At 44.0% G+C, this 26,530-nt stretch overlaps 1 protein-coding gene across 8 annotated transcripts in view; it reads right to left on the bottom strand.

Moving 5' to 3' along the window:
• Window positions 1–26,530, bottom strand: part of VPS13D (vacuolar protein sorting 13 homolog D) — a 266,928-nt gene that overhangs the window by 179,612 nt on the left and 60,786 nt on the right. For 6 of the 8 annotated variants that reach the window (XM_042954200.1, XM_042954201.1, XM_042954202.1 and 3 more), the window contains 10 exons: window positions 21,042–21,264; window positions 16,667–16,877; window positions 14,373–14,544; window positions 14,105–14,238; window positions 11,547–11,759; window positions 7,782–8,050; window positions 6,240–6,373; window positions 3,334–3,489; window positions 1,309–1,519; window positions 734–808 (listed from right to left, as the gene is read on the bottom strand). In XM_042954200.1, the coding sequence (XP_042810134.1) occupies window positions 734–808; window positions 1,309–1,519; window positions 3,334–3,489; window positions 6,240–6,373; window positions 7,782–8,050; window positions 11,547–11,759; window positions 14,105–14,238; window positions 14,373–14,544; window positions 16,667–16,877; window positions 21,042–21,264 (1,798 nt within the window). The remainder of the gene's footprint in view (window positions 1–733; window positions 809–1,308; window positions 1,520–3,333; window positions 3,490–6,239; window positions 6,374–7,781; window positions 8,051–11,546; window positions 11,760–14,104; window positions 14,239–14,372; window positions 14,545–16,666; window positions 16,878–21,041; window positions 21,265–26,530) is intronic. The other 2 variants (XM_042954204.1, XM_042954205.1) reach the window with 1 other exon arrangement.

The following is a 26,530-nucleotide window of genomic DNA, read 5'->3' as shown; positions in this document are numbered from 1 at the left end:
AAGTGTAGACTAGAAAAAACACAGCTTTTGCTGTATCTTCCTGTTTTAAGAGAAAGGACCACACACAGAGGGAGGTGGGAAGGAAATTATGTTGCAGTAGAAAGAACCCAGGCAGACTCAGCCCCTCACTAATAGGTGACCTGAAGCCAGTTAATTAATCTATCTGAGCCAGGTTCCTTATCGGAAATGGGATAATAATGGCCACCTGCAAGGCTATAAAAATTCAAGAGAACACAGGACGAGGCACACGGGCACTCGGCGGTCGTGACTATCAGCATTGCCAGCGCCTCCACCAGCAGCAACAGCAGCTGACAGCATTAGAGCTCCCGCTGTGGGCCAGGCACTTCCCTTAAGTGCTCTACCTATAGCGCCTCTGCATATTTGTATCAAACCTCCAAGGGAAGTGGTCTTACCCTCCTCTTACAGATAAGGAAGCACTGCTACCGAGAGGCTAAGTAACTTGCCCGAGTCGCTAACAGGTAACCAAAAAGCAGCAAAGTGAAAACCTGAAGCCAAGCATCGGTTCCAGGGCCCACGTTCTCATCCACTAAGAAATACTGCTGCTCATTATCACTTCCAGCCCAAGATCATGGTCAGCCCAAAGAAAATCATGGAGGGGTTTCAAAATACAGTCCAGCTCTCCAAGCCACCTCGTGGGAGCAGGAGAGGCAGGGAATGAGAAGCAAGCTTATTATCCAGATGAACAGGTCATGGAAACCTGGGTGCAAATTACCTTGACAGACCAGAAGGGCTTTGCGGCAATCGTCCATGCTGAATCCCAGCTCCTGTAGTCTAGCCAGCTGTAACTCTAGGAAAAAGCGGGACATAATTTTTATAAATAATTGCATATAATTAATCCACTAACTGAAGAAAAAAGAAAAGAAATTCAGAAACGGGTGACAAAAACATTATAGTTCTCTAGGCAAAAACAGGATCCTAACTGGAGCACCTTGAAATTTTTAAGAGTGTGTTCCCTGTATTGACTGTGTTTGTAAAAGCTTAAAACCGACATTTAGAATCATCCACATAGCTTTGGAGGAAAACTCAAGGTATAAAACTAAACCTTCGCATTATCTATAGAACTCTGGAAGAAATGGCAAAAGGAAAACTGGTGTCGGCTAGCACAGCCGGTTTGGGGTGTTGTATTTGTTCTTAAATTTTTAAAAGTTAGAGGATCATACTTATAATTACACTTAATGACATGTAATTATCCTCTGAACAATTTAATTGTGCAAAAGAAAATCTTGAAAGTTAACAAGAAGGATAGACATTAAGAAGACTGAGTGGGTCGTACAGCTCGACACCTACCCAAGACAGGATCTAGGGTATGTCTCGTCCCTTCTCTGATTTCCTCTCCGGCTCGAGGCGCACCGGGAACGTGACTGCTAACGGAGCTGGCCTCCAAGGCCACTGCGTCGGGGCCGGCAGCATGGGCTTGCTCTGGGATGGATTTGGCGATGGCAAGAAACAGCTGAACATCGTTATAGGAGAGTCTGATATCCAGGGCCTGTAACTGAATCTAACAAAATTGAAAGGACGTACGTTTTTAAAGTTGCCTTTGCTTTTACGTCCACACCTCTTACAGGCAGAGTTCCTAATTCAAGTTCTAGAAGTCCCACAGACACTACACTAATTTTCCATTTCAAAGACTGGGAAAATCTTGAAATGAAGCACCAAGAGCCATGAGGTAAGACATCTCTGCTGTGAGGTCAAGTGCTCATAAAACTTCACTAAATAAAAACTATGAAGCTAGGAAAATTACTACAGCAATGATTTGCTTACAAGTATATTAATCATCAAAGCAGGGAATCAGAGAATGGCTGTGGGTGGGGGGACATCATTAATCATCAAAGCAGGGAATCAGAGAATGGCTGTGGGTGGGCTGTGGGTGGGTGGGGAGATTACCTGTAAGCAAAGTTCTGTTACTCCATTTTGCTTTGATCTACTTCATTTTTTAAAATTTCTAAAACGAGCAGACCACTCAACAAAAATGATCTTCTTCTTCCAACGTAACTTGAAATGAGTCAAGTTCCACACCCATACCTCTCGAAATCCAGTCTGCCTCAGAGAATGGCAATATAGCTACCATTGGTAAAAGCAATACAGATGCCAGCACAATCGGGACGTTGTGGTCTCACAGATCGTGAGATTGAACCCTGTGTCAGGTTGGAACGCTCTCTCTCTCTCTGCCCTCCCTGTTTCTCTCTCTGTCTCAAAATAAATACACATTAAACAACAACAACAGGATGCCCCTGCATGGCTCAGTCGGTTAAGTGTCGAACTCCTGATTTCAGCTCAGGTCATGATCTCACAGTTGGTGGGATGGAGCCTTGAGTCAGGTTCTGTGCCGACAGGGTGCAGGCTGAGCCTGCCTGAGATTCTCTGTCTGCCCATTTCCTCCTCATGCCTGCTCTCTCTCAAAATAAATAAATAAACATTAGGGGCTCCTGAGTGGCTCGGGCAGTTAAACACCACGCTCCTGATTTCAGCTCTAGGCATGATCTCACAATTTGTGAGACTGAGCCCCGTGTCAGGCTCTGTGTTGACAGCGTGGAGCCTGCTTGGGATTCTCTCTCTCTCTCCGTCTCTCTTTCTGCCCCACCCCTGCTTGTGTGCTCTCTCTCTCTCTCAAAATAAACCAACATGAAAAAAAAAAATAAATAAATAAACAAACATACATTTCAAAAAAAAACACAAACTGGGATGACTGTTGGAATGTCTGGGGGTGGCATTTTGTTTATTCGCTATTTCAAATTTTTCTTTAAAGATAAAAAAATCAACACCGCTCTTCTCTATCCTTCAATCTCCCATGGTTCAGGCGGATTAATGAATCGTTCCTCCTCTGTCAAAGAAATCACACACTACCTTCTCAAGCCTTCCTTGCCTGCCTTTAGCCTCCCTCTCTTCAGCTCGCGTCCTCACATTCCCACGCACCTTTGCTCTAGGGAGATCTCTCTCCGTTTTGCGTTAGCTGCACCCCTTCCGCTTCCAGCTCTGCTACTTGCCAACGTGGCATGGTCTCCTCCTCTGCCTCCTGACATCCTGCCCCTCCGCTCAGACTCAGCCTACCTTCGGTTCCACCCACAACCCAGATGCCTCCCTGTCTTGCGTTCTGCTTTCCATAAACGTTTATAAAACTTCAAGATTCTACCAATTAACAGCTCTTTTATTCTCCACGAGACTGAAAGATTTTCTAGGACAGAGACAAGGTCTTATTTACTTTGTATTTGCTATAGTGAAAAAAATGTGGAGTTCAGCAGAGTAAGTAAGTTGTGCGGGCTCAGGAATGTGTTTGAGAGTGTATCGATGTGTAGACAGATTTTTCATCATTACCTCTAAGATCGGTGGGAAATCTTCACTATTGAATGCATCCATCAATCCTGAACTGTTCTGATAAGAAGAATTCCCCACGAGTTCCACCTGAATTTGAACCGGATCAACAATTGAAAGAGCTGTATCATGTTCATTCCCTAGTCGGCATGAAAACACCTAGAGAATGAAATGCAATACAGTAAGGATTAATGTCTGATTTAGAAGAGTCTAAGCATCAACAGAAAAAAAAGAAAACACTCTCTTGGTATCAATCAGCCCTGTGGTATCAAAAGACCCATAGCAACTGCTGAAATAAACACTGTCGAGAGTGAACCGGGGATTCTCACCCACTGCCAGGAGCACGTGAAACGGTTCACCCATATAAAAAAGGCAATTTACTGATCCACGGCAAAAGACTTAAAAATCTCACACCCCTTGATCCAATAATTCTACTTCTTTCTAGGAACTAGCCTATAGAAATAATGCAAAACACATTAAAAAAAAAAAAAACCACCGAACCATTATTTCATAGTTAATAAAAAAAAAAATTAAGAGCAACCTATATCATATCACATCTACTCAACGGAATATTTTGCGATCATTTAAAAGTAATAAAGGGGTGCTTGGGTGGCCCAGTAAGTTGAACTTCCGACTCTTAATTTCGGCTCAGGTCATGATCCCAGGGTCGTGGCTTCAAGCCCTGTGTCGGGCTCTGTGCTGAGTGTGGTGCCTGCTTGAGATCCTCTCTCTCCCCCTCTGCCTCTCTTTCCTACTCACATTCTCTCTCTCAAAAATAAAATTAAAATTAAATTAAAATAATAATAAAAGGGACAATTAAAAAGACCATGGCGGTGGGGGGCGGGGGGAGGGCCTAGGTGGCTCAGTCGGTTAAGCGTACAACTCTTGGTTTCGGCTTGGGTCATGATCTCACAGTTCATGAGTTTGAGCCCCATGTCAAGCTCTGTGCTGATGGTGCAGAGCCTGCTTGGGATTCTCTCTCTCTTGCTCTCTCAAAATAAATAAACTTAAAAAAAAAAAAAAAAGACCATATGGAATGTAGGCAGATAGTTACAACATGGATATGTGAACAAGCAGCCCAATCAAAATAATATTATGCCATGACTTTAAGGAAAGAAACACATCAAAATGTCCATAGAGATTCTGTACAGAGGGATAGGTAATTTTTCTCTCCCCTCCTCCAAATTTTAGGTGATATAATTATTGTTTCACAATTGAAAATAAATACATTAATTATTAAAGCTGGTGATGCATATATAAGAGCTCATTATATTAATCTGTTCACTTGTATATGTTTGAAATGTTCTATAATAAAATGTTTAACAATAAATATATCTATGGGGAGAGAGAAGGGAGAGACGACTCCCATTCTAGGACCAAATTATTTTTGTGCTTCAAGAACAGTACAGGAGAAAGCATTCGCGTTGGTCTCCCTTGCTTCTTCCCCTTTGTGGAGGGTGGAGGGCATTTTCTAGTGCTATTCTCCCCCAGTCATATACCAAAGGGGTCTTAAAATTCAGATCCAATTGTGCTGCTGCAGGAACAAAATTAAAAGGAATTTCCAGGAATCTCAAATATTTTGCCATATACTTCTTGTAAGACTTTGGAGCAAAAAAAGTTTCATTTTTCTCTTTTCTTCAGGGGCTCTGGCTACACAAAATGCAACTGTACCTGACAGTTCATTAATCAATCACCAACGTTTTCCATTCAGAGCTGGTACTGGAATGGCTTGGAAAGCAGATGAACTACAATTTCATGATCAACTCGCATCACTGGGAAGCTGGGAAGCACTAGACTATTGCAAACTAGCAACACATTTATACCGGGGTGGGGGGGAGGGGGGGCACGAGGGGGAGGGGGAAAGGGAGGGGGGAGGGGAGGGTGGAGGGGAGGGGAGGGGAGGGGGGGAGGGGGAGAGGGAGAGGGAGGAAACCTCAGTTTCCCTACACGAGAGAAACAAGTGATTGAGAAGTGAAATCTCTACCGGTTTTATTCAGCTACATCTGATGCAGGGGAAAAAAAGTACCATATGTTGCTGACGGTGAAAATAAGTTGTGTTCATTCAACTCTGAAACACCACTAGAAAGAACAGGGCATGAAAAGTTCAATCATAAAGGGAAAGGAAATGATGAGAAACCCAGACCAAATATTCCAATATTATAACAAGAGGAACGTTAGCTGAGATCAGTGAATTAAGAATACTTAATAGAAATAATAATGTGCCTCATTTCTCCTTCCGTCTCCACAACCCCCGGCTTTAAGACAAGCAGAGCAGTTTATGCTGAATATTGCATCATGTAATTTTCAGGCTGCAAAGGCCACTCCAGTGCAAAGTATCTCCTTCGTGAGATTAAAGCAGAGCCTGAAGCAGCACTATTAGAGATTCACTCTGTGAGGTCATGTGTGACTCTTTAGAGAGTTCCTTTTACAGACTAGATGTTCCTAAAAGGATAATACATAAAATCCTTAACACCTTTATAATGACCACAGAGCCCTAGGTCTTCAAAGACACAACGACTCGATGTGGGGAAGGGGACGTGAGGGCAACGAGGCCCACCTCCCCACCTTCACTCATTTGCCAAGGACTAGACCGCTAGAAGGAGTGAACACAGCAGGGGCCTAACAGGGTCATGGGGATGAGCAGAGTCTCCCTTAACTTCCTGAGGAAGGGAGGGTGTCAGAGAAAGAGGTCAAGTCCCTCAGCACACGTACAGCCCGATGCTGGAGGACTGGATTCACATGTTAGAATAACCTGGTAGATTTGAGGACAAAACAAAGAAGAGGAACAGAGTCCACCAACTCCGCCAATCACTTCCCCTAATGAAAGCTGAGGAGCTAAAATTCTCTTCCAGAGCCTTTTCTCTTAAGCCAAACCATTGAGTGTTTTGATCGACACGGAGACTTCTTACCTCGATGCCAAACAAACTCCCTGAAAAGGGGCGATCGACAAATCGGGGCTTATAGGTGAGCACTGTAGTGCCTTTGAGAATAATGGCATTGGTATCGAAGCAGGACACATCTTCAACAACCACAAACTCTGTGCCTGGAAAAGACAGCATTGTCAACCAAGCAGAAGCTGGGAAGCTGCGAAGCATTAGACTGTTGCAAACTAGCAACACATTTACACCGGGGGGGGGGGGGGGGGGGCAGAGGGGGACACAAGCCAGAAAGATTTGTTCCCAGGACATTCGTCGACCTTCTGCTTCACCACCATTCCGAACAGTTTCTATATCTGGCCAGGCCCAGCTCAGCCAACAGAACACTGCACAAGCAGAAAAGACTGCGAGGCAGTTCCTTCTCTCTTTAGAATATATTTTTAAGCTGAGTCTCCTGAGAGGCCAGATCAGATATTCAGAAGCCCAGGAAATCGGCCCTTCTCCAAGCAGTGACCTGTTTTAAAATCCCAGGAAGGAGATTGACACGCTAATGTTGGTCAGCCAGTGTAAGGCGTGACATCATCCACATAGCTGTTCGAGTTGTTTACAAAGAATACACACGAATTTAAGGTAGATTTTTCCAAAATTACTAAAAGCAGACAACTTTCTACTCATTTGTACATGGCAAATTTACTTTTTATTTTCATCAAAAACCACGTATAGATAGAACTTTTGAAACTCAATCCATCTACGATGCACTACGCTGGCCAGCTCCTTCCAAACCATTAAGCAGTAGCTGGGGTATGTCACCAACACAAGGTAAATACACGCAGATATACTAGAAGAGTTTACCAGTTAACAAAAACCCCAGTAAATCTGTTTGTAAGGGAACATGTTCTTTTTGTAAAGGAAATAACAATCCCCTCACTTATTTACCATGTAAACAGAGATTTTCACATACCAAATTTGCCTGAACTCAGGAAGGCACATCTGTTGGAGCACTAAAGATCAAACAGAAAATTGAAGCCAGATTCAACACTGGGGGGAAAGACCACTGCCCAGGTGGCGCTCCAGCTGGGCACGGGTGACGGGCAAGCAGAGGAGAAGGCCCAGAAACCCTGCAGTCCTGAGGGAGAGCCAGGAGCTCACACCAGAACATGGAGGTCAACAACTATGACACCTGCTGGGCTGTAGGAAAATGTGTAAGTGCTGGGGCACCTGGGTGGCTCAGTAGGTGAAGCGTCCGGCTTCGGCTCAGGTCACAATCTCACGGTCCGTGAGTTCGAGCCCTGTCGGGCTCTGTGCTGACAGCTGGGAGCCTGGAGCTGCTTCGGATTCTGTCTCCCTCTCTTCCTGCCCCTCCCCTACTTGCACACTCTCGCTCTCGCTCTCTCTCGTTTTCTCTCTCAAAAATAAATATTTAAAAACAAAAAAAGTGTTAAAAAAAAAAAAAGAAAATGTGTAAGTGCTCACGTCAAAATACGGAAACAACAGAAAAATCACCCTCTAAGACACACACCGAGCCTAACATTCAGACTAAGAATCAGTGAGTGACTCACACCTATATAGGCTCACCTGTTACATTGACCTTGACCTCAAGATGCCTTTCTGTGGACACAGGAAGGGAAGACCGCTTGGTAACTACTCCACTTTTCACAGTTTTGGGGACGACAGCAGATTCACTGCTAGGGTTACGGTGGCGGCGAGAAGGAGTAACATTAGTCTGTTTCTTAGTATCGCTGGGAGTGTGGAGAAAATCATGGACTAACAGCAGCCAGTCAAATATGAGAAACACGCGAAGGTTGTTGAGGACTACCGTAAAACAGGATGAGTCCTTCGTAGATCTGCAAGAAAACGACCCCAAAAATCAATCAATCAGTCAATCAATCAATCAATAAAGTAGGAAAGGAGAAATGTATTTTACTAACTTACAAGTGTAGTACTCAGCTTGGGAAGGTGTTTTTCCAGTATTTTTTACATTGACCGTTCTGAGTACAATAAACTCTGAACACCGGTTTAATAAAATATTCAGTGTGCGTTTTCGAAAGCTAATCATGTTTTTATGCCATAAGAAAGCAGGATGGTGTGATCCAGCAGTTCTCAACGAGGGGTGACTTTGTTCCCCAGGAGACTTTGGGCAACCAACGTCTAGAGACATCTGTGACTGTCACGACGCAGGGTGGGGGCGGTGGGGGGGGGGGGGTTTGCTATCGGCATCTAGTGGGCAGAGGCCAGGGCTGCTGCTAAACATCCCACAACAGACAGGACGGCCCCACGACAAGGAAGTGTCCCAACCGAAAACGTCAATAGTGCCGAGGCTGAGAAATCCAGGTGGAGTAGAAAGAGCAGAGGCTTAAATCCAGTCACTTATCCTGGCTAAGTCGCCCACCTTCTCCGAGCCTGTTTCCTCACTTACAAAATGAGAAATATCAACACCGTAAAAGATAAAGCACCAGGCACATAACCGGTGTTCAGGAAATGGCAGCTGCCTTCCCTACAGGCTATTTCAAGAAGATCACTAAGGCACTCTTTGATGTCTCGGATCACTTCTTTATGAACACCAAATTTACATACTAGTACTAATTTCCCAGCTGGAACTAAAAAGAGAGCCCCGATCTTTTAGCCTGAGGAGGAGAACAAGTAAGATGACATTTGTATGTGGGTACAACCAACCCCATGCGCTCTGGAAGTGGAGTTCGGGGCGGGGATGGAGAAAAATTGGCTTTGTAGCCCCCATCACCCCAAGTTCTCTGTTTGAGCTGAAAACCCAAGGACGACCCCAGGCCTGGTCTCAAACCACAGTGTGGCCCTACCAGGATATTAGTAGGCAGAGATGGGTAAGACAGAAGGAAAGAGGGCTAGAGACACCTTTTTATGGTTTTCTGGGTTGAACTTTGTTCCGTGAGCTAAAAAGCGAGTGGGGCTCTAGCTACTACATGTGCCTGGCTTCCTGCCTTTAAAGGGGGCTTCTACTCAGGAAAAGCGGATTCTGAGATGCTTTTAAGGCTGGCTTCTCTAGTCTCTGGTTTCTCCTAAACCTGGCTCAATGCCTCCAGAAAAAGGGCACAGTGATGCATGGCTCCCTCATACAGACACAGCATTTTTCACAGAAACACTTTACTCTTTTGTAATAGAGAAAAAATGTTGCCCTCAGTAAAATTTTTCCATCCCATTTTGAACACAGATCGTCAGAGCTATGCACTAACTGGAAAGCCAAAGTATGTCTGATCCCTTTTCTGGAAAATATTTCAAGCCTTTAAACACTGTGAAGTGATTTATATTTGACACACAAAATCCCAACAGAAGAGCAATTCTTCTTGAGACACAGAAAGCGTTCAAAAGTTCCAATCCAGAGAACATGTTAACCCCCTCACTCACAATGGTATTTCTGTTCACAAGCTCCAAGGTAAGACTTTACTATGTGACCAAGAAATTATACACCTTCAGTATATAAACAGAGTAAGATTTCAAGGCTCCTCGTGTATTAAAAACATGATTGCTGAGACAAGGAGCTGACAGATTAGGCAGTCAGATCAATAATAACAGAGCAAATTCAAAAAGAAACTGTTTCTGCAGAAGAACCAAATATATGGAAACCTCCTGCTCAAATAAACCTCTTCAAACAAAAGAACCGCACATCACAGCCAGGTTAGCCTCTGAGACTGCAGGCAGCCAGCTGGATCAGTAGACACACACAGTGGCCGCACCCAGGGACTGTCAGAAGGGACACGGACGCTGAGATCAGAGGCACTGGTGTGAGTCCTGACCGCTTCACTCAGTCACTGTGTAACCTCGGAGAGGTGCTCGATGCTCTCCTAACCTCTATTGCTGCATCTGTAAAATGGGGCAGGAGTCACCCGCTTCCCAGACTTGCCAGGAGAATTTAAGTAAAGGCAGGGAGAGTGCCTGGCTTACGGGAAGGCTCAGTAAGGGACAACGAGCACTCCTATTTCTAAGCATCCAAAAGATTCACGCAAAGGTTTGACTGTCTCCTTTGCTAGACTTTCTAGAGGTACATGGAGAGTGACCATGAACTCTCCCTAAAAGAAAGCTCAACCTGGGAACTCACTGCACATTGAAATGTCAGGCACATTCAAGCATATCAATATAAACATTGACAACGTGTGTGTGTGTGTGTGTGTGTGTGTGTGTGTGTGTGTGTTTCCCAGCCTTTTACTTACTGGTTTCTATTTACAACATACCTGATAACATCAAGCACTAATAGAATAAAACTGACATTGCTTCCAAAGGTCTCCTTTTGGATTTGCATTGGATGATTTTTTTTTTTTTTTTTTTGAGAGAGAGAGAAAGAGACAGAGCGCGAGTGGGGCTGAGGCAGAGAGAGAGAGGGAGGGAGGGAGGGAGACATCGAATCCAAAGCAGGCTCCAGGCTCTGAACTGTCAGCACAGAGCCCGACGCAGGGCTCGAAGTCATGAACCGTGAGATCATGGCCTGAGCTGAAGTCGGACACTTAACCAACTGAGCCACCCAGGCACCCCTACATTGGACGATTTTAGGTCAAACCTAATTTTTCAGTTTCTGGGTCTATCCCCACTTAGTCATAAAATTTTACAGTAGGTCATAAAATAACACGGCTACATCAGTAATAATACTAAGAGCTGCCAACTGTGTGCAGCGTGCCAGGATTGTCCTTAGTTCCCGCCTCTGCCCTGCGAGGTGGGTATGGCCACCCTTTTCTATCTTATAGACAGTTGCAGCTTAAAGTGGTTGAACTTGTCCAAGGACACACAGCTAGAAGGTGGTAGATCAAGGTCTTAAGTCCGGAGCTGTACAATTCCAAAACATGTACTCATTCCACACACACCACTGCCTAGCATAATACCGGGAAGAGAAACATCATCTACTTCAAAGAGGCTAAAGTCCTTTTAAGTGGAGAAGTGAGTTAGCGACACTCGCACAGATCAATTAATAATGCAAGTCAAAACCACCTATCTTTCTATAATGTCTATGGACCAGAAGTCTTTTACCCCCTTAACCAAGCGTAATATCTTCTTTCCTCAATTCACTTTACCCATTAAAACAGTCTACAGCTTACAAGGAGGTTGATTTAAAGACTCTGGTTTAATTCTAAACTTTTTTTTTTTTTTTTTTTTTTTTTTTTTTTAAGGCAACGGAGACATCTTTCGGCCAATACATGAAACTGCAAGGTTATAGGATTAGTAAATTAATCTGTGAGCTGCACTGGGGAGCCATTATCTACCTTGCCCGTGATTCCTCAGTCCTTTGATGCTCTAAAGCTGACACAAGTCTTGGCCCACTGCCCACAAAAGGGAATTTCTCGATAAAGAAAAGACAGGGTCAGGGTCTGGATCCACTACCTGAAATGTAGTTCGATCTGAATGGATCCCTGGGCAGTGCTGCTGTTCCTGGAAGGCTGAAAAATACAGCTGAATACATTTGTCATGCCGGGACTGGCCTTCTGCCCAGCATAGCGGGTGTCAAAAGCCATCATGGAATGGGAAACCAAGTTAATGGACTTGGTTTGGTTGGAAAAGCTTTCATAGAGCAGTTTACATTTCTTGAAGTCAAATCTAAAAGGGAAAAAGCAGACAAGATGTTACACTCTTCCAGTTTACAAAATTACCTAAGTTCAAGACAACAGAACAAAATCCTAAGTATACCTGAGTTCAGTGAAGGAGAGAAACTTTCACTGATTTTGTTAACAGACTCCTCAAAACAGATGTAGTGTCGTTGTGCCCTGTCTCTTACTTTCCATTTCCAGGAAGATGACCTTGTCCACAGGGACTCCGTGAGGAAGAACACCACCTAGTATACTCTGGGTGCATTAACATTCTTGTTTCTGACCCTAAGTCTGAGAAGGCTGTATATGTGTAACAATCCCCAAAGGACGTCAAGGGTCCCTTGAAACCATCCCCTGTCAACTCCTAGCCTGCCTGTGGGATTCTCTCTCCACAGTCTGCCGAATTTTTATATAACCACTACAGCTTCCTGGAAACAACCAGAACAAATAATACTCTTCATACAGAGAAATCATGCAACTGGTTCACCAAGAGGAAGTGCATTTGGGACCATCTTTTTTTTTTTTTTTCTTTTCAGTAACAGAGAAAGCTGCAATAATGCAATTCATAATTTATTCAGTACCGTCATGACATTCTGTGCAGAATTACTTCATTTTGTAAAAAACTAAGGATGTAGCCAGCCATCAGAAAAGAACGGCTAGCTCACAAGACAATCTGGGACCCAAGCCTTCGTTATACCATGTTTCGTTCAACTGAGTCAGACACAGGCCAGGATGGATTCTCGAGGAAAGACAAAGGAAAAAAAAAGTGTTTCAGTAGGGAAATTTCTAGCTTTGAAGTCCTGTTTTCAAATACTGAACCACTTTTCCAGCCATATGATCTTACGCTAGATAAAAATTCCATCTGGAAAATAGAAGATCTGCCCAACCTCAAATGGTTGTCAAGAGATCAAAATGAAAAGTTTATCAAGTGTGAAAATACAACTCAGTCTTAAAGGCTCTACACCAGTAACCATAAATTCTTGGTCTGCCCAGACCGCGCAAGTGAAACACTAAGAGAATCGCTAGGCAGAACACAGCCTCCTAAGGGCAGCCCAGTGGCTCTTCAGCTTCGGGATGCTTCCAAGTGAAAAGATGGGCCCAGTATTGTCAAAGCTTTCAACTTCTCAAAAGAGGTTGAAATCCAGACTTTTTACGTGAAGTCCCCCACTTCTGAAAGGTTGGCCAGCAAGGAAGCCATCAGTGCTGCTCGCCAAAGAGCTCTGGGTCTCCCCTATTCCCCTATGGCAGACACCACTTCTGAGTCCTCTGCACTTTGTGGGACCACGTTCTAACCCATGAGCTCTGCAGAGCACTCGACTGCAGTTCAAAGCCACTCTGGGCTCTTGTTTTTCTCATTGGCACAACAAGATGCCGGCTGCTCTGTCGGCCACGGTGCCTGCAGGAGCAGAGCAGCAGGAGGGCCACAATGGACACACAGCATCAGGAGAAAAACGACTTCGCTTTTCTAAGTCACTAGTATGTCCACATGTCTGTCACGTGGTAGACATGTGGTAGTTTTTACCCCCTGTGGTAGTTTTTATTGATTATTATTGTTTAAGCTATTGATAACATACCATGGCAGCAAGATTATATTAGGAATATACCATAATACAACTTTCTCCATCGAAGCCTTACACCTTACAATTCCCTAGGCTATCTGGAATGTTCCCCTCTCTCACCCCTCCCTGCAACTCAGCTACAACTGAGATGGCTTTTCTGTCCCTCCCAGTACACATACAAATACCACACTATGTTAAAGGTATATTCTACAAATATCATGAGCGACATTACTGAGCTTTCTGGAACTGTGGTTCTACAGTTAAATACTTTTAAAGCACAGTAGATTTGGGAAATAGGGTGGATGGGAGGTACAAGCTTCCAGTTATGGAATGAAGAAGTCACGGGGATCGGAAGGAAGTACGGCACAGGGAATACAGTCACGGTATTGTAATAATGTCGTGTGGGTGACAGGCGGTGGCTACACCTGTGGTGAGCACAGCATAACTTACAGAGAAGCTGAATCCCTATGCCGTAGACCTGGAACTCAGGGAACATAGTATGTCAACCATACAATATTTTTAAACACTACTGACATTAAAACGAAACAACAAAATCAGTAGATCCTCAGGAAACCAAAGGCTAGCACTATTTCTGAAGCTCTTTCAAACTTATCGGTTTCAGTACCAGGTGTGGGCCCGTCTTTGCTAATAAAGCAACGAAGTTAAACTTTTAAAAAGCACCGCGCACCACCTCTGGCCACTCGGCTCTGTGCTAAAGCGAAACAGGTGTACTGTTTGTAACGCCATTACTGTGATGTCAGTCACTGGTAGCAGAATGGTACCATTAAAGCCATACCTGGCTAAGGACCCAGCACTTTCTTTTCCTTTCGGATCTTTCAGCTCCAGACTTACATTCACCATATCGATGAGGAAACACATGCACGTGTACACTTCTCCACTGAGAACAGTCTGCAAGAGGAAAACGCCAATCTGAAAAGGGGGTTAATACGTCAAGACATTCATTTGCTTCTTGCCCCATCTCTTCTCTGCAGGTGAGCTGGAGGTGGCCATCGGCTGAGGCTGCCAAAGTTAAGAGTTATGGGACGGCGCGAGGTCTCACTCACGTGAATTCTTGGGTCTTGTAAATCGTAAGGCCGCATAAATTCCTCTATGGGCTCACCGAGGTTGTTCTCCAATAAACCACGGATCAGCTTGTATTTGTACAAATCCAGGGAGCAGTGGACTGAGGAGAGGTTGCCGTGGATAGATATGTCTGGCACAGTGTGACTTATTTCTCTAAGACAAGAAAAAAGGTCACTTTGGCAAACAAACCACTAACTTAACATGGACAAAGCTCACCCCCAAATATAAGAGCTAAAGTGTACCCACCTACATTATCAACCAGTTAATTTCTAACTTCCAATAATAAAAATTTCATGTGGCTTCAAATAAAGCAAGTTAGCACAACTGAGTATCATGCTTGGCAACAAAAAGCCCCTTTTCTCCCAAAATATGCATTTCAAAAGTCCCCAAATCTTCCATGAGTTAGCTAAGTACTCTATTAAATATGGAAAAATCGCATGAGACTCAGAAAGAGTTTAAACATTTCAGCTGGGAAGGTGATAAAGAAATGGCAAGCTCTTTTTTTTTTTTTTTTTTTTAAGAAGCGGCAAGCTCTGTAATCAACTCTTCAGGTTTCATGATAACTAAAGGCAGAAACCAGTGTTTCACAATGAACCCAGATGGGACATCAGGACGAAATCTGGATCCATCACTCGTCTCTGCTGAGATGGGCAGGAGTACAGCTGGGATGCCCGGGTCAGGGGCTGGTACAGCTCAGGCCAACCCCGAACAGCTCTTTCCCTGCCCTCCCAACCTGCCCATGGTGCAGTGGGCATCATGGACCCTGCAGAGTCCACCACGTTCTGAGTACATAGAGGACCAGAATTTAAAGTAGAAGAGGAAAATAAAAAACGACTTTGTCTGCAGAGGAAAACCCACGTATGTTAAAGACCAGTGATGCAATCCACAAAGAAAAGCTGGAAAGGCTCCCCAGTGCGCCCGCCCCCCACCGGATTCCTGTTTCTGTGGTGCAAGCAGCTGCTAGGATATCTCATATTGAGTTGTCACCTTCTATTGGGACTAACAGTACAACCCTCTGCACATAAACGCTGATGGAAGTGGGTAAAGTTTACATAATCCGAGTAACAGAGCACATTTTTTTGGAAAGCATCGCTCGAAAAGAAAACGAGGTGTTCGATTTCTAGATAAGGAAGCTCCTCGTAAGACTGCTAAGCCAGTAAAACCAAAGAGAGCCCCGCCAACCATAACTGAGCGCCAGCCAGGGAGCACTTGAATAACAAATACGGATGAAATGTAAAAATCCCAGAGAGAGCAGCTGACCTGTATCATTAATCCAGAGAGAAACAAAAAAAGCGACATCAAATGACTCACCCAAACCCGAGAACCGTGAAGGGAGCGGCCAAAGAGGGATTAAAGTCACACTCGCCGCAAGTAACGAGACTGCTTTTCAAAACGCTACACGACAACCTCTTCCATTACTTTACAGCCTCATCTCTGCCTGTGGTTGAAACACAAGCATTGCTGCTTTCTCCAAAATCAATGCCCCAAACGGACACGCATCACGTGCTGTGCGCCGCAGCCCCAGGCTGCGCACGTGGCCCGGGTCCCCAGCAGGGGACCTGGTTCACAGACACCTGAGAGTCAGGCTCTGGAGGTCTCAGGTGGAGTGTGGGAACATTTATTTCCAAGATGCTTCCCAGACGCTCCCGCGGAAGTAATGGCAACTGAAGCAATGCTCTGAACTGCAGACATGAGCATCCTGTGTTTGAGGCCAATTAAAAGGTAAATTAGAGTCAGTGCTTTAGCCTTTCTGGAGTCCTTTCAAATTGCTTACTGGAGTGAAATGGGCAGAACTGCATCTCCACTGTCATTCTGATTAAATGGAGCTCCAGGGTAAGTAGCAACAAAGGTCCAGAATCTACTGTGCTTGGGACATATAACCCAGATGTCACCACTTCCAAAATACCTTCTCTGCCATCACTACCTCCCTACCTCTGCCAAAATCCACGTTACATCTGTGCCCCTTCGCCTTTGTTTCCAAGGCCATGGGGCAATCCCGTAACACAATTCAGAACACTGAATCAAACACTAAATTAGAGTCACCTATGTGCCTTCTATCCCTGTATCAACAGAACGTAAACTCCGTAACGACAGGTTTTTCTTTGCGTTAGCGTAGGCCTCATGTCTAGAACATAGCAGTGACTCAATAACCATCTGTTACACAGAAGAAATAAGTAAATACCTATTCTCTTCCGGACTTACCTTCACAGCGCTGACTTCCAAGTTACTAAGACTTTACCTAGGACAGACAGTTACTCAGATGTAAACCACTCACTTGTCCAAATTCCTTTCCACCTGCAATTTCAGCCTACAAGGCTCAGTGAGGAGACTCCCTCCCGTCTGCCGCACAAAATAGGAAGGGAAGATCAGATCTCCACTGCTGTCGTCTGAGGCCTTAGAATACTCTCGTGGACGTCTCTCTGCGGCAAAGATGTCCATGTCTTGCAGATCCACGACAATGCAATCCAGCAGGCAGACGTGGTCTTCTACGTGGACCCAAGGGAAGAGAGAGAATGAAGAAAACAACACCCAAAAGGACTGGCCCTGAATAAAAACTAAAAAGCTAAAGGAAGTTCACTCTGTCTTTAGATGACAGAATCTAAAATGTTCAGAACTGCCAGCTTCAAAAAACTGAGCGTCCGGAGGTCTTCACCTGGCACCAAGACCTCCCCATGCGACACTCCGTGTGCTAGATACTTCCGGTCTGCTCCTCCCCTTCCGCATCACGTGCATATTGTGCCACATCCCTTCAGCGTCTCGCTACTGTCCCGAGACACTAGCTGAGCTCAAAGGGTTTATGACTGAAATGATTTGACAGCCATCCCTCCCAAGGACATCCTACAGGGGTGGGGTCTCATGTAGAGATAGTGTCACCCAAAAGGCTTACAAAATTGTCCAGCAGCAGAATTCTTTTCTCAAACAAGTATGTAACCACTTCTGCTACCAGTGATCTAATCCAAATCACCGTCATTCTCGCCTGGCCCACCAGAAACTCCCCTCCAGTACACCTACACCATTCCCCTTCTGGCCTTCACAAAACCACTCTGCCCACAAAATACCTGAGTAATCCTTAAAAAAATAAACGAGACCATAACATTCTGTTCTTTCTACGCTTTAATGACTACGTCGAATCCAAAGTTGTTTCTGCAAAACTCCCCCCTAAATCCCTATAAAACCCTGCATGAGCCCACTGCCTACTTTTCCAACCTCATCTCAAGCCATTCTCCACCCTGCTCCTGAAGCCTCAGGCTCACTGGCCTTTGCCTCCCCCAAGACTGCTAAGCCCCTTGCTATCTGAACGGCATCACCCTCCCCTCTCGATCTCGACTGGGTCCTCTCGGTTCTTCCCTCCTGCACCATTCCGTCTTTCCCATAACATCTTACTCTGTCAACACTTAGATGCTTGCTTAGTGCCTTTCTCATCTCCTACGCATGGTGGCAGGAACCGTGTCCAAGAGAACAAAATTATAACATCAGCATTCAGCCCACACTAAACATATCAGTTCTTGATTTTTTACTATTTTGATAACTATGGGAAAGAGAGAAAAGTGGAACTGATCAGGTAGAAGGGGGAAGGGAAAGGAACAGAGGGCTTCAGAGGTCCCCTAGGGTCATCACGGAATCCTAAGGATACACAGAAGCAGCTCGAAAACCACTACTTTAATCCCATCTTCATCATAAAGAAATTCTAGAAACAGCAAATCAGGAGGAGAAATACTGTTCGGAGAGAGATCTTACCAACCACCTCGAAAGCATCCCGAATCACTTCTTAGAGGCACTCAAGCTGGCCCTCCTCCTAACCACCACTGTCCTCACAGCAACACCAGCTGGTCACAAGTGCTGAGCCGCACTGTGCATGTGCCCCCTCCACGCTCTACACGCATCACGGGGAGAAAGCGGCAGACCGCATCACGTGGGTTAAGGATTCGGGCTCTGGAGCCAGACAGCCTAAGTTCACAGTCCAACTCCACTATCCACACAACCGAGGCCAAGCTAAGCTACTCAATCTCTCTAAGCCTTTTGCTCCCTCACGTGTAAAATGAGGATAAAAATGAAACTCCACAGGGGTGCTATGGGGGTGAAATGCAACGATCTACGAAAGAATGTGCCGTGCGATCTGGCACACACTAAGTGTTCAACAGCCAGCACTGTGATGAGGACTGTGATAACCTCGTTTCTTTAATCACCAACGCAACCATAAACCACCTTCCTGTCGCCTCTAGGACCACAGGGGACTACAGGGAGCAGTACCTAGCACGGTCAGTCCTTGCATGTAACAAAAGACACGCAACAGCCTCGTCAGCTAGCGTCCCACATTCTCTCAAAGCCCAATCACGCTGAACTGACTTTGTGGGAATCACATTCGGTTTCCCTCTCTGACTCCTTAGAGCACCACCTCACTTATCCTATCCATCGCCCACCCAGAATACATCCAAAAACCGAATGGGGCACCTGGCTGTCTCAGTCAGAGGAACATATGACTCTTGATCTGGGGGTCATGAGTTCAAGCCCCATGTTGGGTGTAGAGATGGCTTAAATTAGAGAATAAAAATTAAGGGTGCCTGGGTGGCTCAGCTGGTTAAGCATCCAACTCTCCACTTCAGCTCAGGTGACGATCTCACAGTTTGTGGGATCGAGTCGCACATCAGGCTTTGCACCGACAGCGCGGAGCCTGCTTGGGATTCTCTCTCTCTGCCCCTTCCCTGTGCTTGCTCTCTCGCTCTCTCTCAAAAGAAATAAACTTAAAATACATACATACATATATACATAAATAAAATTTTTAAAAACTTAAAAATAAATAAAAAAATAAAAAACCAAAGGCCAAACTACATCAAAATAAAAAGTTCTGCACTGGAAAGGAAACAATCAACAAAACCAAAAGGCAGCCTCCTGGATGGGAGAAGATATTTGCAAATGACATATCCAATAAAGGGTTAGTATCCAAAATATATAAAGAACTTCTACAAATCAACAGCCACAAAACCCAAATAACCCAATTAAAAAATGGGCAAAGATTTCTCCAAACAAGACATGCACATGGCCAACAGACACATGAAAAGATGTTCAATACCATTCATCATCAGGGAAATGCAAATCAGAACCACAATGAGATATCGCCTCACACCTGTCAGAATGGCTAAACTAAAAAACACAAACAACAGGTGTTGGTGAGGATGTGGAGAAAGGGGAGCCCTCAAGCTTGGTAGAATACAAACTGGTGCAGCCACTGTAGAAGACAGTACGGAGGTCTCTCAAAAAGTTAAAAATAAAACTACCCCACAGTCCAGTAATCCTGCTACTGGGTATTTACCCAAAAAAACACAAAGACACTAATTCAAAGGGATACAGGCACCCCGAGTTTTATAGCAGCGTTATTTACAATAGCCAAGTTATGGAAATAGCCCAAGAATCCACCAACTGATGAATGGCTAAAGAGGTGGTCTATATACAATGGAATATTATTCGGCCATAAAAAAAAGATTGAAATCTTGCCATTTGTGACAACATGGATGGAGGTACAGAGTATTGGCTAACCTTAGTAAGTCAGCCAGAGAAAGACAAATACCATAGATTTCACTCCTATGTGGAATTTAAGAAACAAACAAGCAAAGGAAAAAAGAAAAAGAAAGAGAGAGAGGGAGAGACAAGATAAGAAACAGACTCAACTATAGAGAACAAACCGATGGTTACCAGAGGGGAGGTGGTGGGGGGATGAGTGAAAGAGGTGATGAGGATTAAGGAGGGCACTTGTGATGAGCACAGGGCCACGCACGGAAATGCTGACTCACTATACCATACACCTGAAAGTAATAGAAGCCTGTTAACTATACTGGAATTAAAATGGGAAAAAAAAAAAATTAAATTGAATTAAATTTTTAATAAAAACCAAAAGGCCAAAACCAGGCTCTCCTCTGGAATGACTAATTCTTTTGTTTTTTTTAATGTTTTTTTTATTTTTGAGACAGAGAGAGACAGAGCGTGAGCACGGGAGGGGCAGAGAGAGAGCGAGACACAGAATCCAAAGGAGGCTCCAGGCTCTGAGCTGTCAGCACAGAGCCTGACGTGGGGCTCGAACTCACAAACCGTGAGATCATGACCTGAGCCGAAGTCGGACGCTTAACCAACTGAGCCACCCAGGCGCCCCTGGAATGACTAACTTTTAAAATCTAGAGAACACCAATAACTGGATGGCTCATGTCTTTGCAAAATTGTTGCTTATAGTATCTGTTGTTACCTAATTCACACTAATATTTTTTAAGAGTTCTCTGGGGTTTTTTTTAGAATTAAACAGAGTAATATTTACGTAGGAAAAGGATAATGTCCAGACAGTGACTTGCAAGGATGTGTCTAAGGAATCGTTCCAGCTACACTATCATCTTCTTGTGTCAACTACCCTGACCTAGAAGAAAAAGTCCTAAGAGGCCATCTAAATCCCTTTATTCACACTGTGTCTTGCTGACTGAACTGTACTGTAGAAGTCACCCCAGGGCTAAAATCTGCATCCTAAGATTCTTAAGCTTTCTAAAGCAAAAGCAAAATCAGAGTATCACTAAAGACCTGCGATCTCTGATGCACACACCCCCCACCCACCCCCACCCCCCAGGTACCTGCCACAGTCCCGTGAATTCCCCACCTTTCTCCTCTCTTACCAGGACTACCAGGAACCCGGCCGGTGGAGGGTGTGGCTTGCTGTCCTTGCTGCTTGGCCGAGGTACTCGGCACAGACTCATTCCTCAGGCTGCCTGCACTCACTCCAGCAGGAGGCATCATAAACAGCCCCTCGGAATGGGTTCCCTTCGGGTCCTCTGCACTCGTCGTTTTCCTCAAACTGTGTTTGGGGGTACCCGTTGGGGAAGCTGAAGGCACAGACTCCTGGGAAGAAACAAAATAAAACTAGAAGACAGGAACAGGGGTGACTATTTATCTTTACTCTCCTGGAAGTCCTATTCCAGCCGCTGGGCTCTTCAAAGACTCTATGACACCTGACACTTTCCAAGCTCCCTCCAGCTTCCAGAAACGAAAGGAGTAAGAGGCTCATGGCATTCCCTGCCACACGTAATTCTTTGCAGAGGTGTTACTTATAATTCAATACCTGTTGAAAACTATAGCAATCTTGCAGGAATGTATTATCTTTTGGCTTAAGATGCTAACTGTTGGTGGTTTAGCCTTAGGTCAAACACAGCACAGAGAAAGCAGACCTCTCAGCCATATATGTTGTTGCTTCGCTGGAGGGGAGGAGCTCTTTATTCTAAGAACATGTATCTAACAGCAATGTGGTTCCAATGGAATGAAGCCATGGGAGTGTCTGGACTTTCTAGAAGTCGCTCCTTCTAGGTTTACATCTCTCATCCCTTTAAGTAACTGTGCAAATGAGAACAAAATGGAGAACATAGGAGGTTGGCCATTCCTATTATGTTTCTGTTCGAGGGCATAAAAATCAAGGACAAACACAGAGTAACATAAATTCTGTAATTCTATTGAAAACACTACATACTTTTTTTTACACACTGAGTACCTTCAGTTCATTGCTAACTGGAGAAATCTTCACCAGATGATTCAATAACTGACTTTTAAGCTTTCCCCCAAGCCACCGCGCTACCTATCCGCAGGGCTTCCGATTCATTCACCCCTTCTCACAAGCGAGCTGCAGGGAGGGCAAGAATGGGTTTGCTAGTACTGCCTTATATGTTTATTCCTCTCAGCATTGAAAAGGGGATGATAATACTGTTCTCCTTCCCAGTTATCTTGAGTAGTAATTACAAGTAACAGTGGAAAAAAACAAACAAAGAAAAAACAGTTCTTAACTTTCTGCAATTTTTTTTTGAAGGCAAATTACTAAGCAAATGCTCTTATTTAAATATTTCGACATTAAGGGGCACCTGGGTGGCTCGGTCAGTTGAGCGTCCAACTTTGGCTCAGGTCATGATCTCGTGGTTCACGGGTTCGAGCCCCACGTTGGGCTCTGTGCTGGCAGCTCAGAGCCTGGAGCCTGCTTTGGATTCTGTGTCTCCTTCTCTCTCTGCCCCTCCCCCGCTCGTACTCTGTCTCTCTCTCTCTCTCAAAAATAAATAAGACATTAAAAAAAATTTTTTTTAATATTTTGACATTAAAAACCTTCCCCGTTGCTTAGTTTACTTAAACTCTAGGACAGTCGTTGCTCTTTCATTAGATTTATCTCTACACAGTCTATATAGTTTAAATAAATCAATGGCTTGAGGAGCTTAACTGAAAGCTTCTGAAAGGCTAACTTAGAAATTATGGTTTAAGCACAAGCTGTGGTTGAGGAAAATGAAAGGAAAAGCATACATAAAAAATCCAAGCCTGCATTCATGAAGACATGGATTTGTGTAAAAACAATTTCAAACGCACCAAAGTCGTGGAACTCAAAGGCAAATAACCCTTCCGCGAGCTCCGGTTTCAGGATTATTTCCTGTTCTTTAACCACCAGAACACATACTAGACAAACCTCACCCGTGCAAATACACTAAAGGGAAAATGGAAACGCAACGTGATTTCTGACGAAGAAAGTAATTCTTCGCTTCATCTAGGCCTCGATCAATTGAGCCTGTGGAGAGGTAAAGATCCACAGAGGTATTGATCTGATTACAAACACTTTACCCAGTGACACACTCCAAGCAGCCCTTATGGAATTCTACAGATCACTGGCATGTAACAAGATAAAGCTTCTCTAGGATTTAAGGAAATAAGATCATCAAGAACTTACTACCTAGGGGGGAAAAAAAAAGAAAGAAATTTCTTTTATTGGTCCTTAAGAAGGCCTTCTCTACACAGGGGGAAAGTGATTCAGGAAAGGGACAAAAAACTGATAATCAGGCTTTCCCAAATAATGAGGTGCTTTAAAGAGTGAATTTTTGGAAGTTTTCTGCTCCGAGCATATGAATGTGAATTGACTGCTGAATCCCATAAGGTTTTTCAGAATAAACAGTAAGCAAAAGAGTAGATTAATACCTTGAAGAAAAAGCGATCCTTGTATGCACTGCCACTTAAAATCAAATCCTCAAAAACAAATACAGGACAAGTTTTTCATTAAAATGCTATAAACTGTGTGCTGTTATTTGCCTTACTTAACAAGAGAGACTCACGTGCAACAATTTCTTCAAATGTTTTGGCAATTCTTTAGGAGCTAACTGCCGAGTTAGCTCACGAGCCCGTACGTAGATATAACCGATGTAGAACATCGGTCCTTTATCTTTGTAGGAAGGGTAGAGAAACAAAAATGGTATTACTGAACCTGATCACCCATTCTGGTTCCAGCTGATCCCTTCCTAAAAAACTAAGTCCTCAAAAAAAAAGACTTACCACAAACAAATACATCCTGAAGAACTTACTATCGGCTCAGAAGACCACCCCCAAGGAGGGATTCGGCTCTCCCTCGGCAGGGATGACAGCAGAGCTGGAGCAAGGTGTTGGAACAAAGTGTCCCAAGGTGACAGTGGGGACAAACTTCACGTGCAAACAAAAGTTCTGATACGTTTGTTCATTATCTAGTCACGTTAACTATAAATACCGCACATTCACGGCAAGCGAGTGAGAAATTTTAGAAGCAGTTACCCATCTTTCTTTTTACAAATGGATCTTTTATGTTAAGACTCTGGTCAGTGAACAGCAAAATGCTTATCTCTTGACTGTGGAAACAGACTTTCTTCCTTAAGACCAAGGTTACTAGTTCTCTACTAGGCCTGCCGTGAAAGACCAATGCAGGCTAATTTCACTTTTGTGCTCTTAAAAAACGTACCCAAGTGAAAGTCTACTTCTCCCAATCAAAGCAGCCTCTGGCAGGAAGGCGCATCATCCCAACAGGAAGGGCTTCCTTCCTACAGCGAGGTGAGCGAGCAAGTTCTCAATCATCAGCTCTGGCTCAAGGCTGGTCTCCGAAGCTACAAGATACACCTGGTGGCACTGTGCCCTCCAATGCTGGACGCTGTCGTTCTGGCGCCACCCTCTGCTCTGATCACTGAATCCGGTTTCTCTGAGCGACTGCAAGTGAGGGGACATCTGGAAGACCCGACCCTTTGTCCAAACACCTTCCCTCTGGTCTGAACACGCACTTATGGCTGCTATGTTCTCGCCGGCGGTCTGCACCCTTCCTGCTCTACCCACTCCCTCTCCCTGCATCAAACATTTTCAGCTCAGCATGTGTAGGTCAGTAAGAGTGAGTAAATGGAGGTGACTGGGTGGTTCAGTCAGTTAAGGGTCCAACTCTTAGTTTCGGCTCAGGTCATGATCTCACGGTTTCGTGGGTTCAAGCCCGATGTCGGGCTCTGCGCTGACAGTGCACAGTCTGCTTGGGATTCTCTCTCCCTCTCTCTCTGCCCCTCCCCAACTTGCACAGTCTCTATCAAAACAAATAAATAAACTTTAAAAAATTATTTAAAAAAAGAATAAATGGATGAGAAGTAAAACAAATGAAAGAAAACATGGAGACAGTAACTTGAAAATAATAACATTATTTGCATTTAGGCATCACCAACAAATAAAGTCTCTGGTTGCCTTCCAAACAGAGCTGAGGTCCTTGGCGAAGTCCTGGTAAGAACTAGCACCCTAATCACACTTTTTCATTTTCTTTTCTTTCTCTACCTAGAGAGGCAAACAGTAACTGCTCATATTTATATCTTTTCTGTAATAATCATCGGATTTCTTCCGTCTAAATTATTCTAATGAATTGTGTCACACCCTTTAGAAAATTCAAAAGAGCTACGGCTCTGCAGGAAAGGGCCAAGAGGACACATCCTCCTCCAGTTTACCCTCCCCACAGAGATGTGACCTGAAGGTCTGTGAAGGTGATCAGTTTAAAGCAATGGCATAGAGAAGGCAGCCATACCAAGTCTGAGGCCCACACTGTACTTCTGACTAGCTATATTATCCAAAATAAATGACCTTAATCTTGAAAAAGGGGGTTAATAAAACTAGATACCCCTTAGGTTGCTAAGGAGAAAAAAATAGACAAATACATAAAGAGCTTAGCACTGGGTGATGTGTAAGAAGTATTCAAAATGAACATCGTTCCTGAGAAACGTAACAGAAACCCATGGGGGAGGGGAAGGAAAAAAAAAAAAAAAAAAGAGGTTAGAGTGGGAGAGAGCCAAAGCATAAGAGACTGTTAAAAACTGAGAACAAACTGAGGGTTGATGGGGGGTGGGAGGGAGGGGAGGGTGGGTGATGGGTATTGAGGAAGGCACCTTTTGGGATGAGCACTGGGTGTTGTATGGAAACCAATTTGACAGTAAATTTCATATATTAAAAAAATAAAAAATAAATAAATAAATAAAAAACAAAATGCACATCGGCTATTTATTGCTGTTACCGGCAATCGTAAGAGCTTATAATGAAATTTATGTATCTCCTCCTTCAAAGGCTCTCTCCCCATGTTATCAGCTGTTACACTAAAGATGGGCACAACTAGTTGGGAATTTCAGTAAGTGCTTCTCTGACAAGCGAAATGAATTTGTACTTAATAAGCAAATATACTGCAAAGCTGCCCTAGAAACCAGCAAGGTTTCATCAACACACACACCTAGAACAAGACCTTGTCCCCAGTTTGGGCAGCGTGAGTCTCCTCAACTGCAGAAATGGGCAGGAGGAGCTCATCAGACCACCTCCAGCACTAAGTCTGGGATTTACTGCATGTTCTCATTTTTGTCGTTTATTCTCAATGAGTCCAAATTGTCCCAGACATAAAATGAAAACAACAACAATCTTTTATCCTGATTAACTCTAAACACTGTCATAAGAAATAAGTTAAGCGCTACCAAAGTAGTTTTAAACTGTAAAGTCATATACTGTACAAGCTTTTATTATGATGATATTCTTAAACAGCTTCCAATAAATCATGGGCCAAAACCCATTCTCTGAAAAAAGGCAGGTGGTGTAAAAAGTTATTTATAAGACCAGCCTGTTAAAAAAGCATTACAGAAATGGAAAATCGGTTCTGTTGATTTGTTTGCTAAAGTAAGTTACTGCATACAATTGGTAAATGTTAGAATTTACACTATCTCTATTAAAAGGCTAACTGAAATATCAATAAAATGTCCCAAAAATTGTTCAAGCCACCTATACTACAAAAGTAACAGCAGTTATGAGTCATCTTATGACAACATATGAAACCTTCAAACACGAG

Source organism: Panthera leo, chromosome C1 (genome assembly GCF_018350215.1).
Source record: "Panthera leo isolate Ple1 chromosome C1, P.leo_Ple1_pat1.1, whole genome shotgun sequence".
Taxonomy (NCBI): Eukaryota; Metazoa; Chordata; class Mammalia; order Carnivora; family Felidae; genus Panthera; species Panthera leo.
Note: the sequence above shows the minus strand (reverse complement) of the source record. Positions and strands in the feature narration are given on the sequence as shown.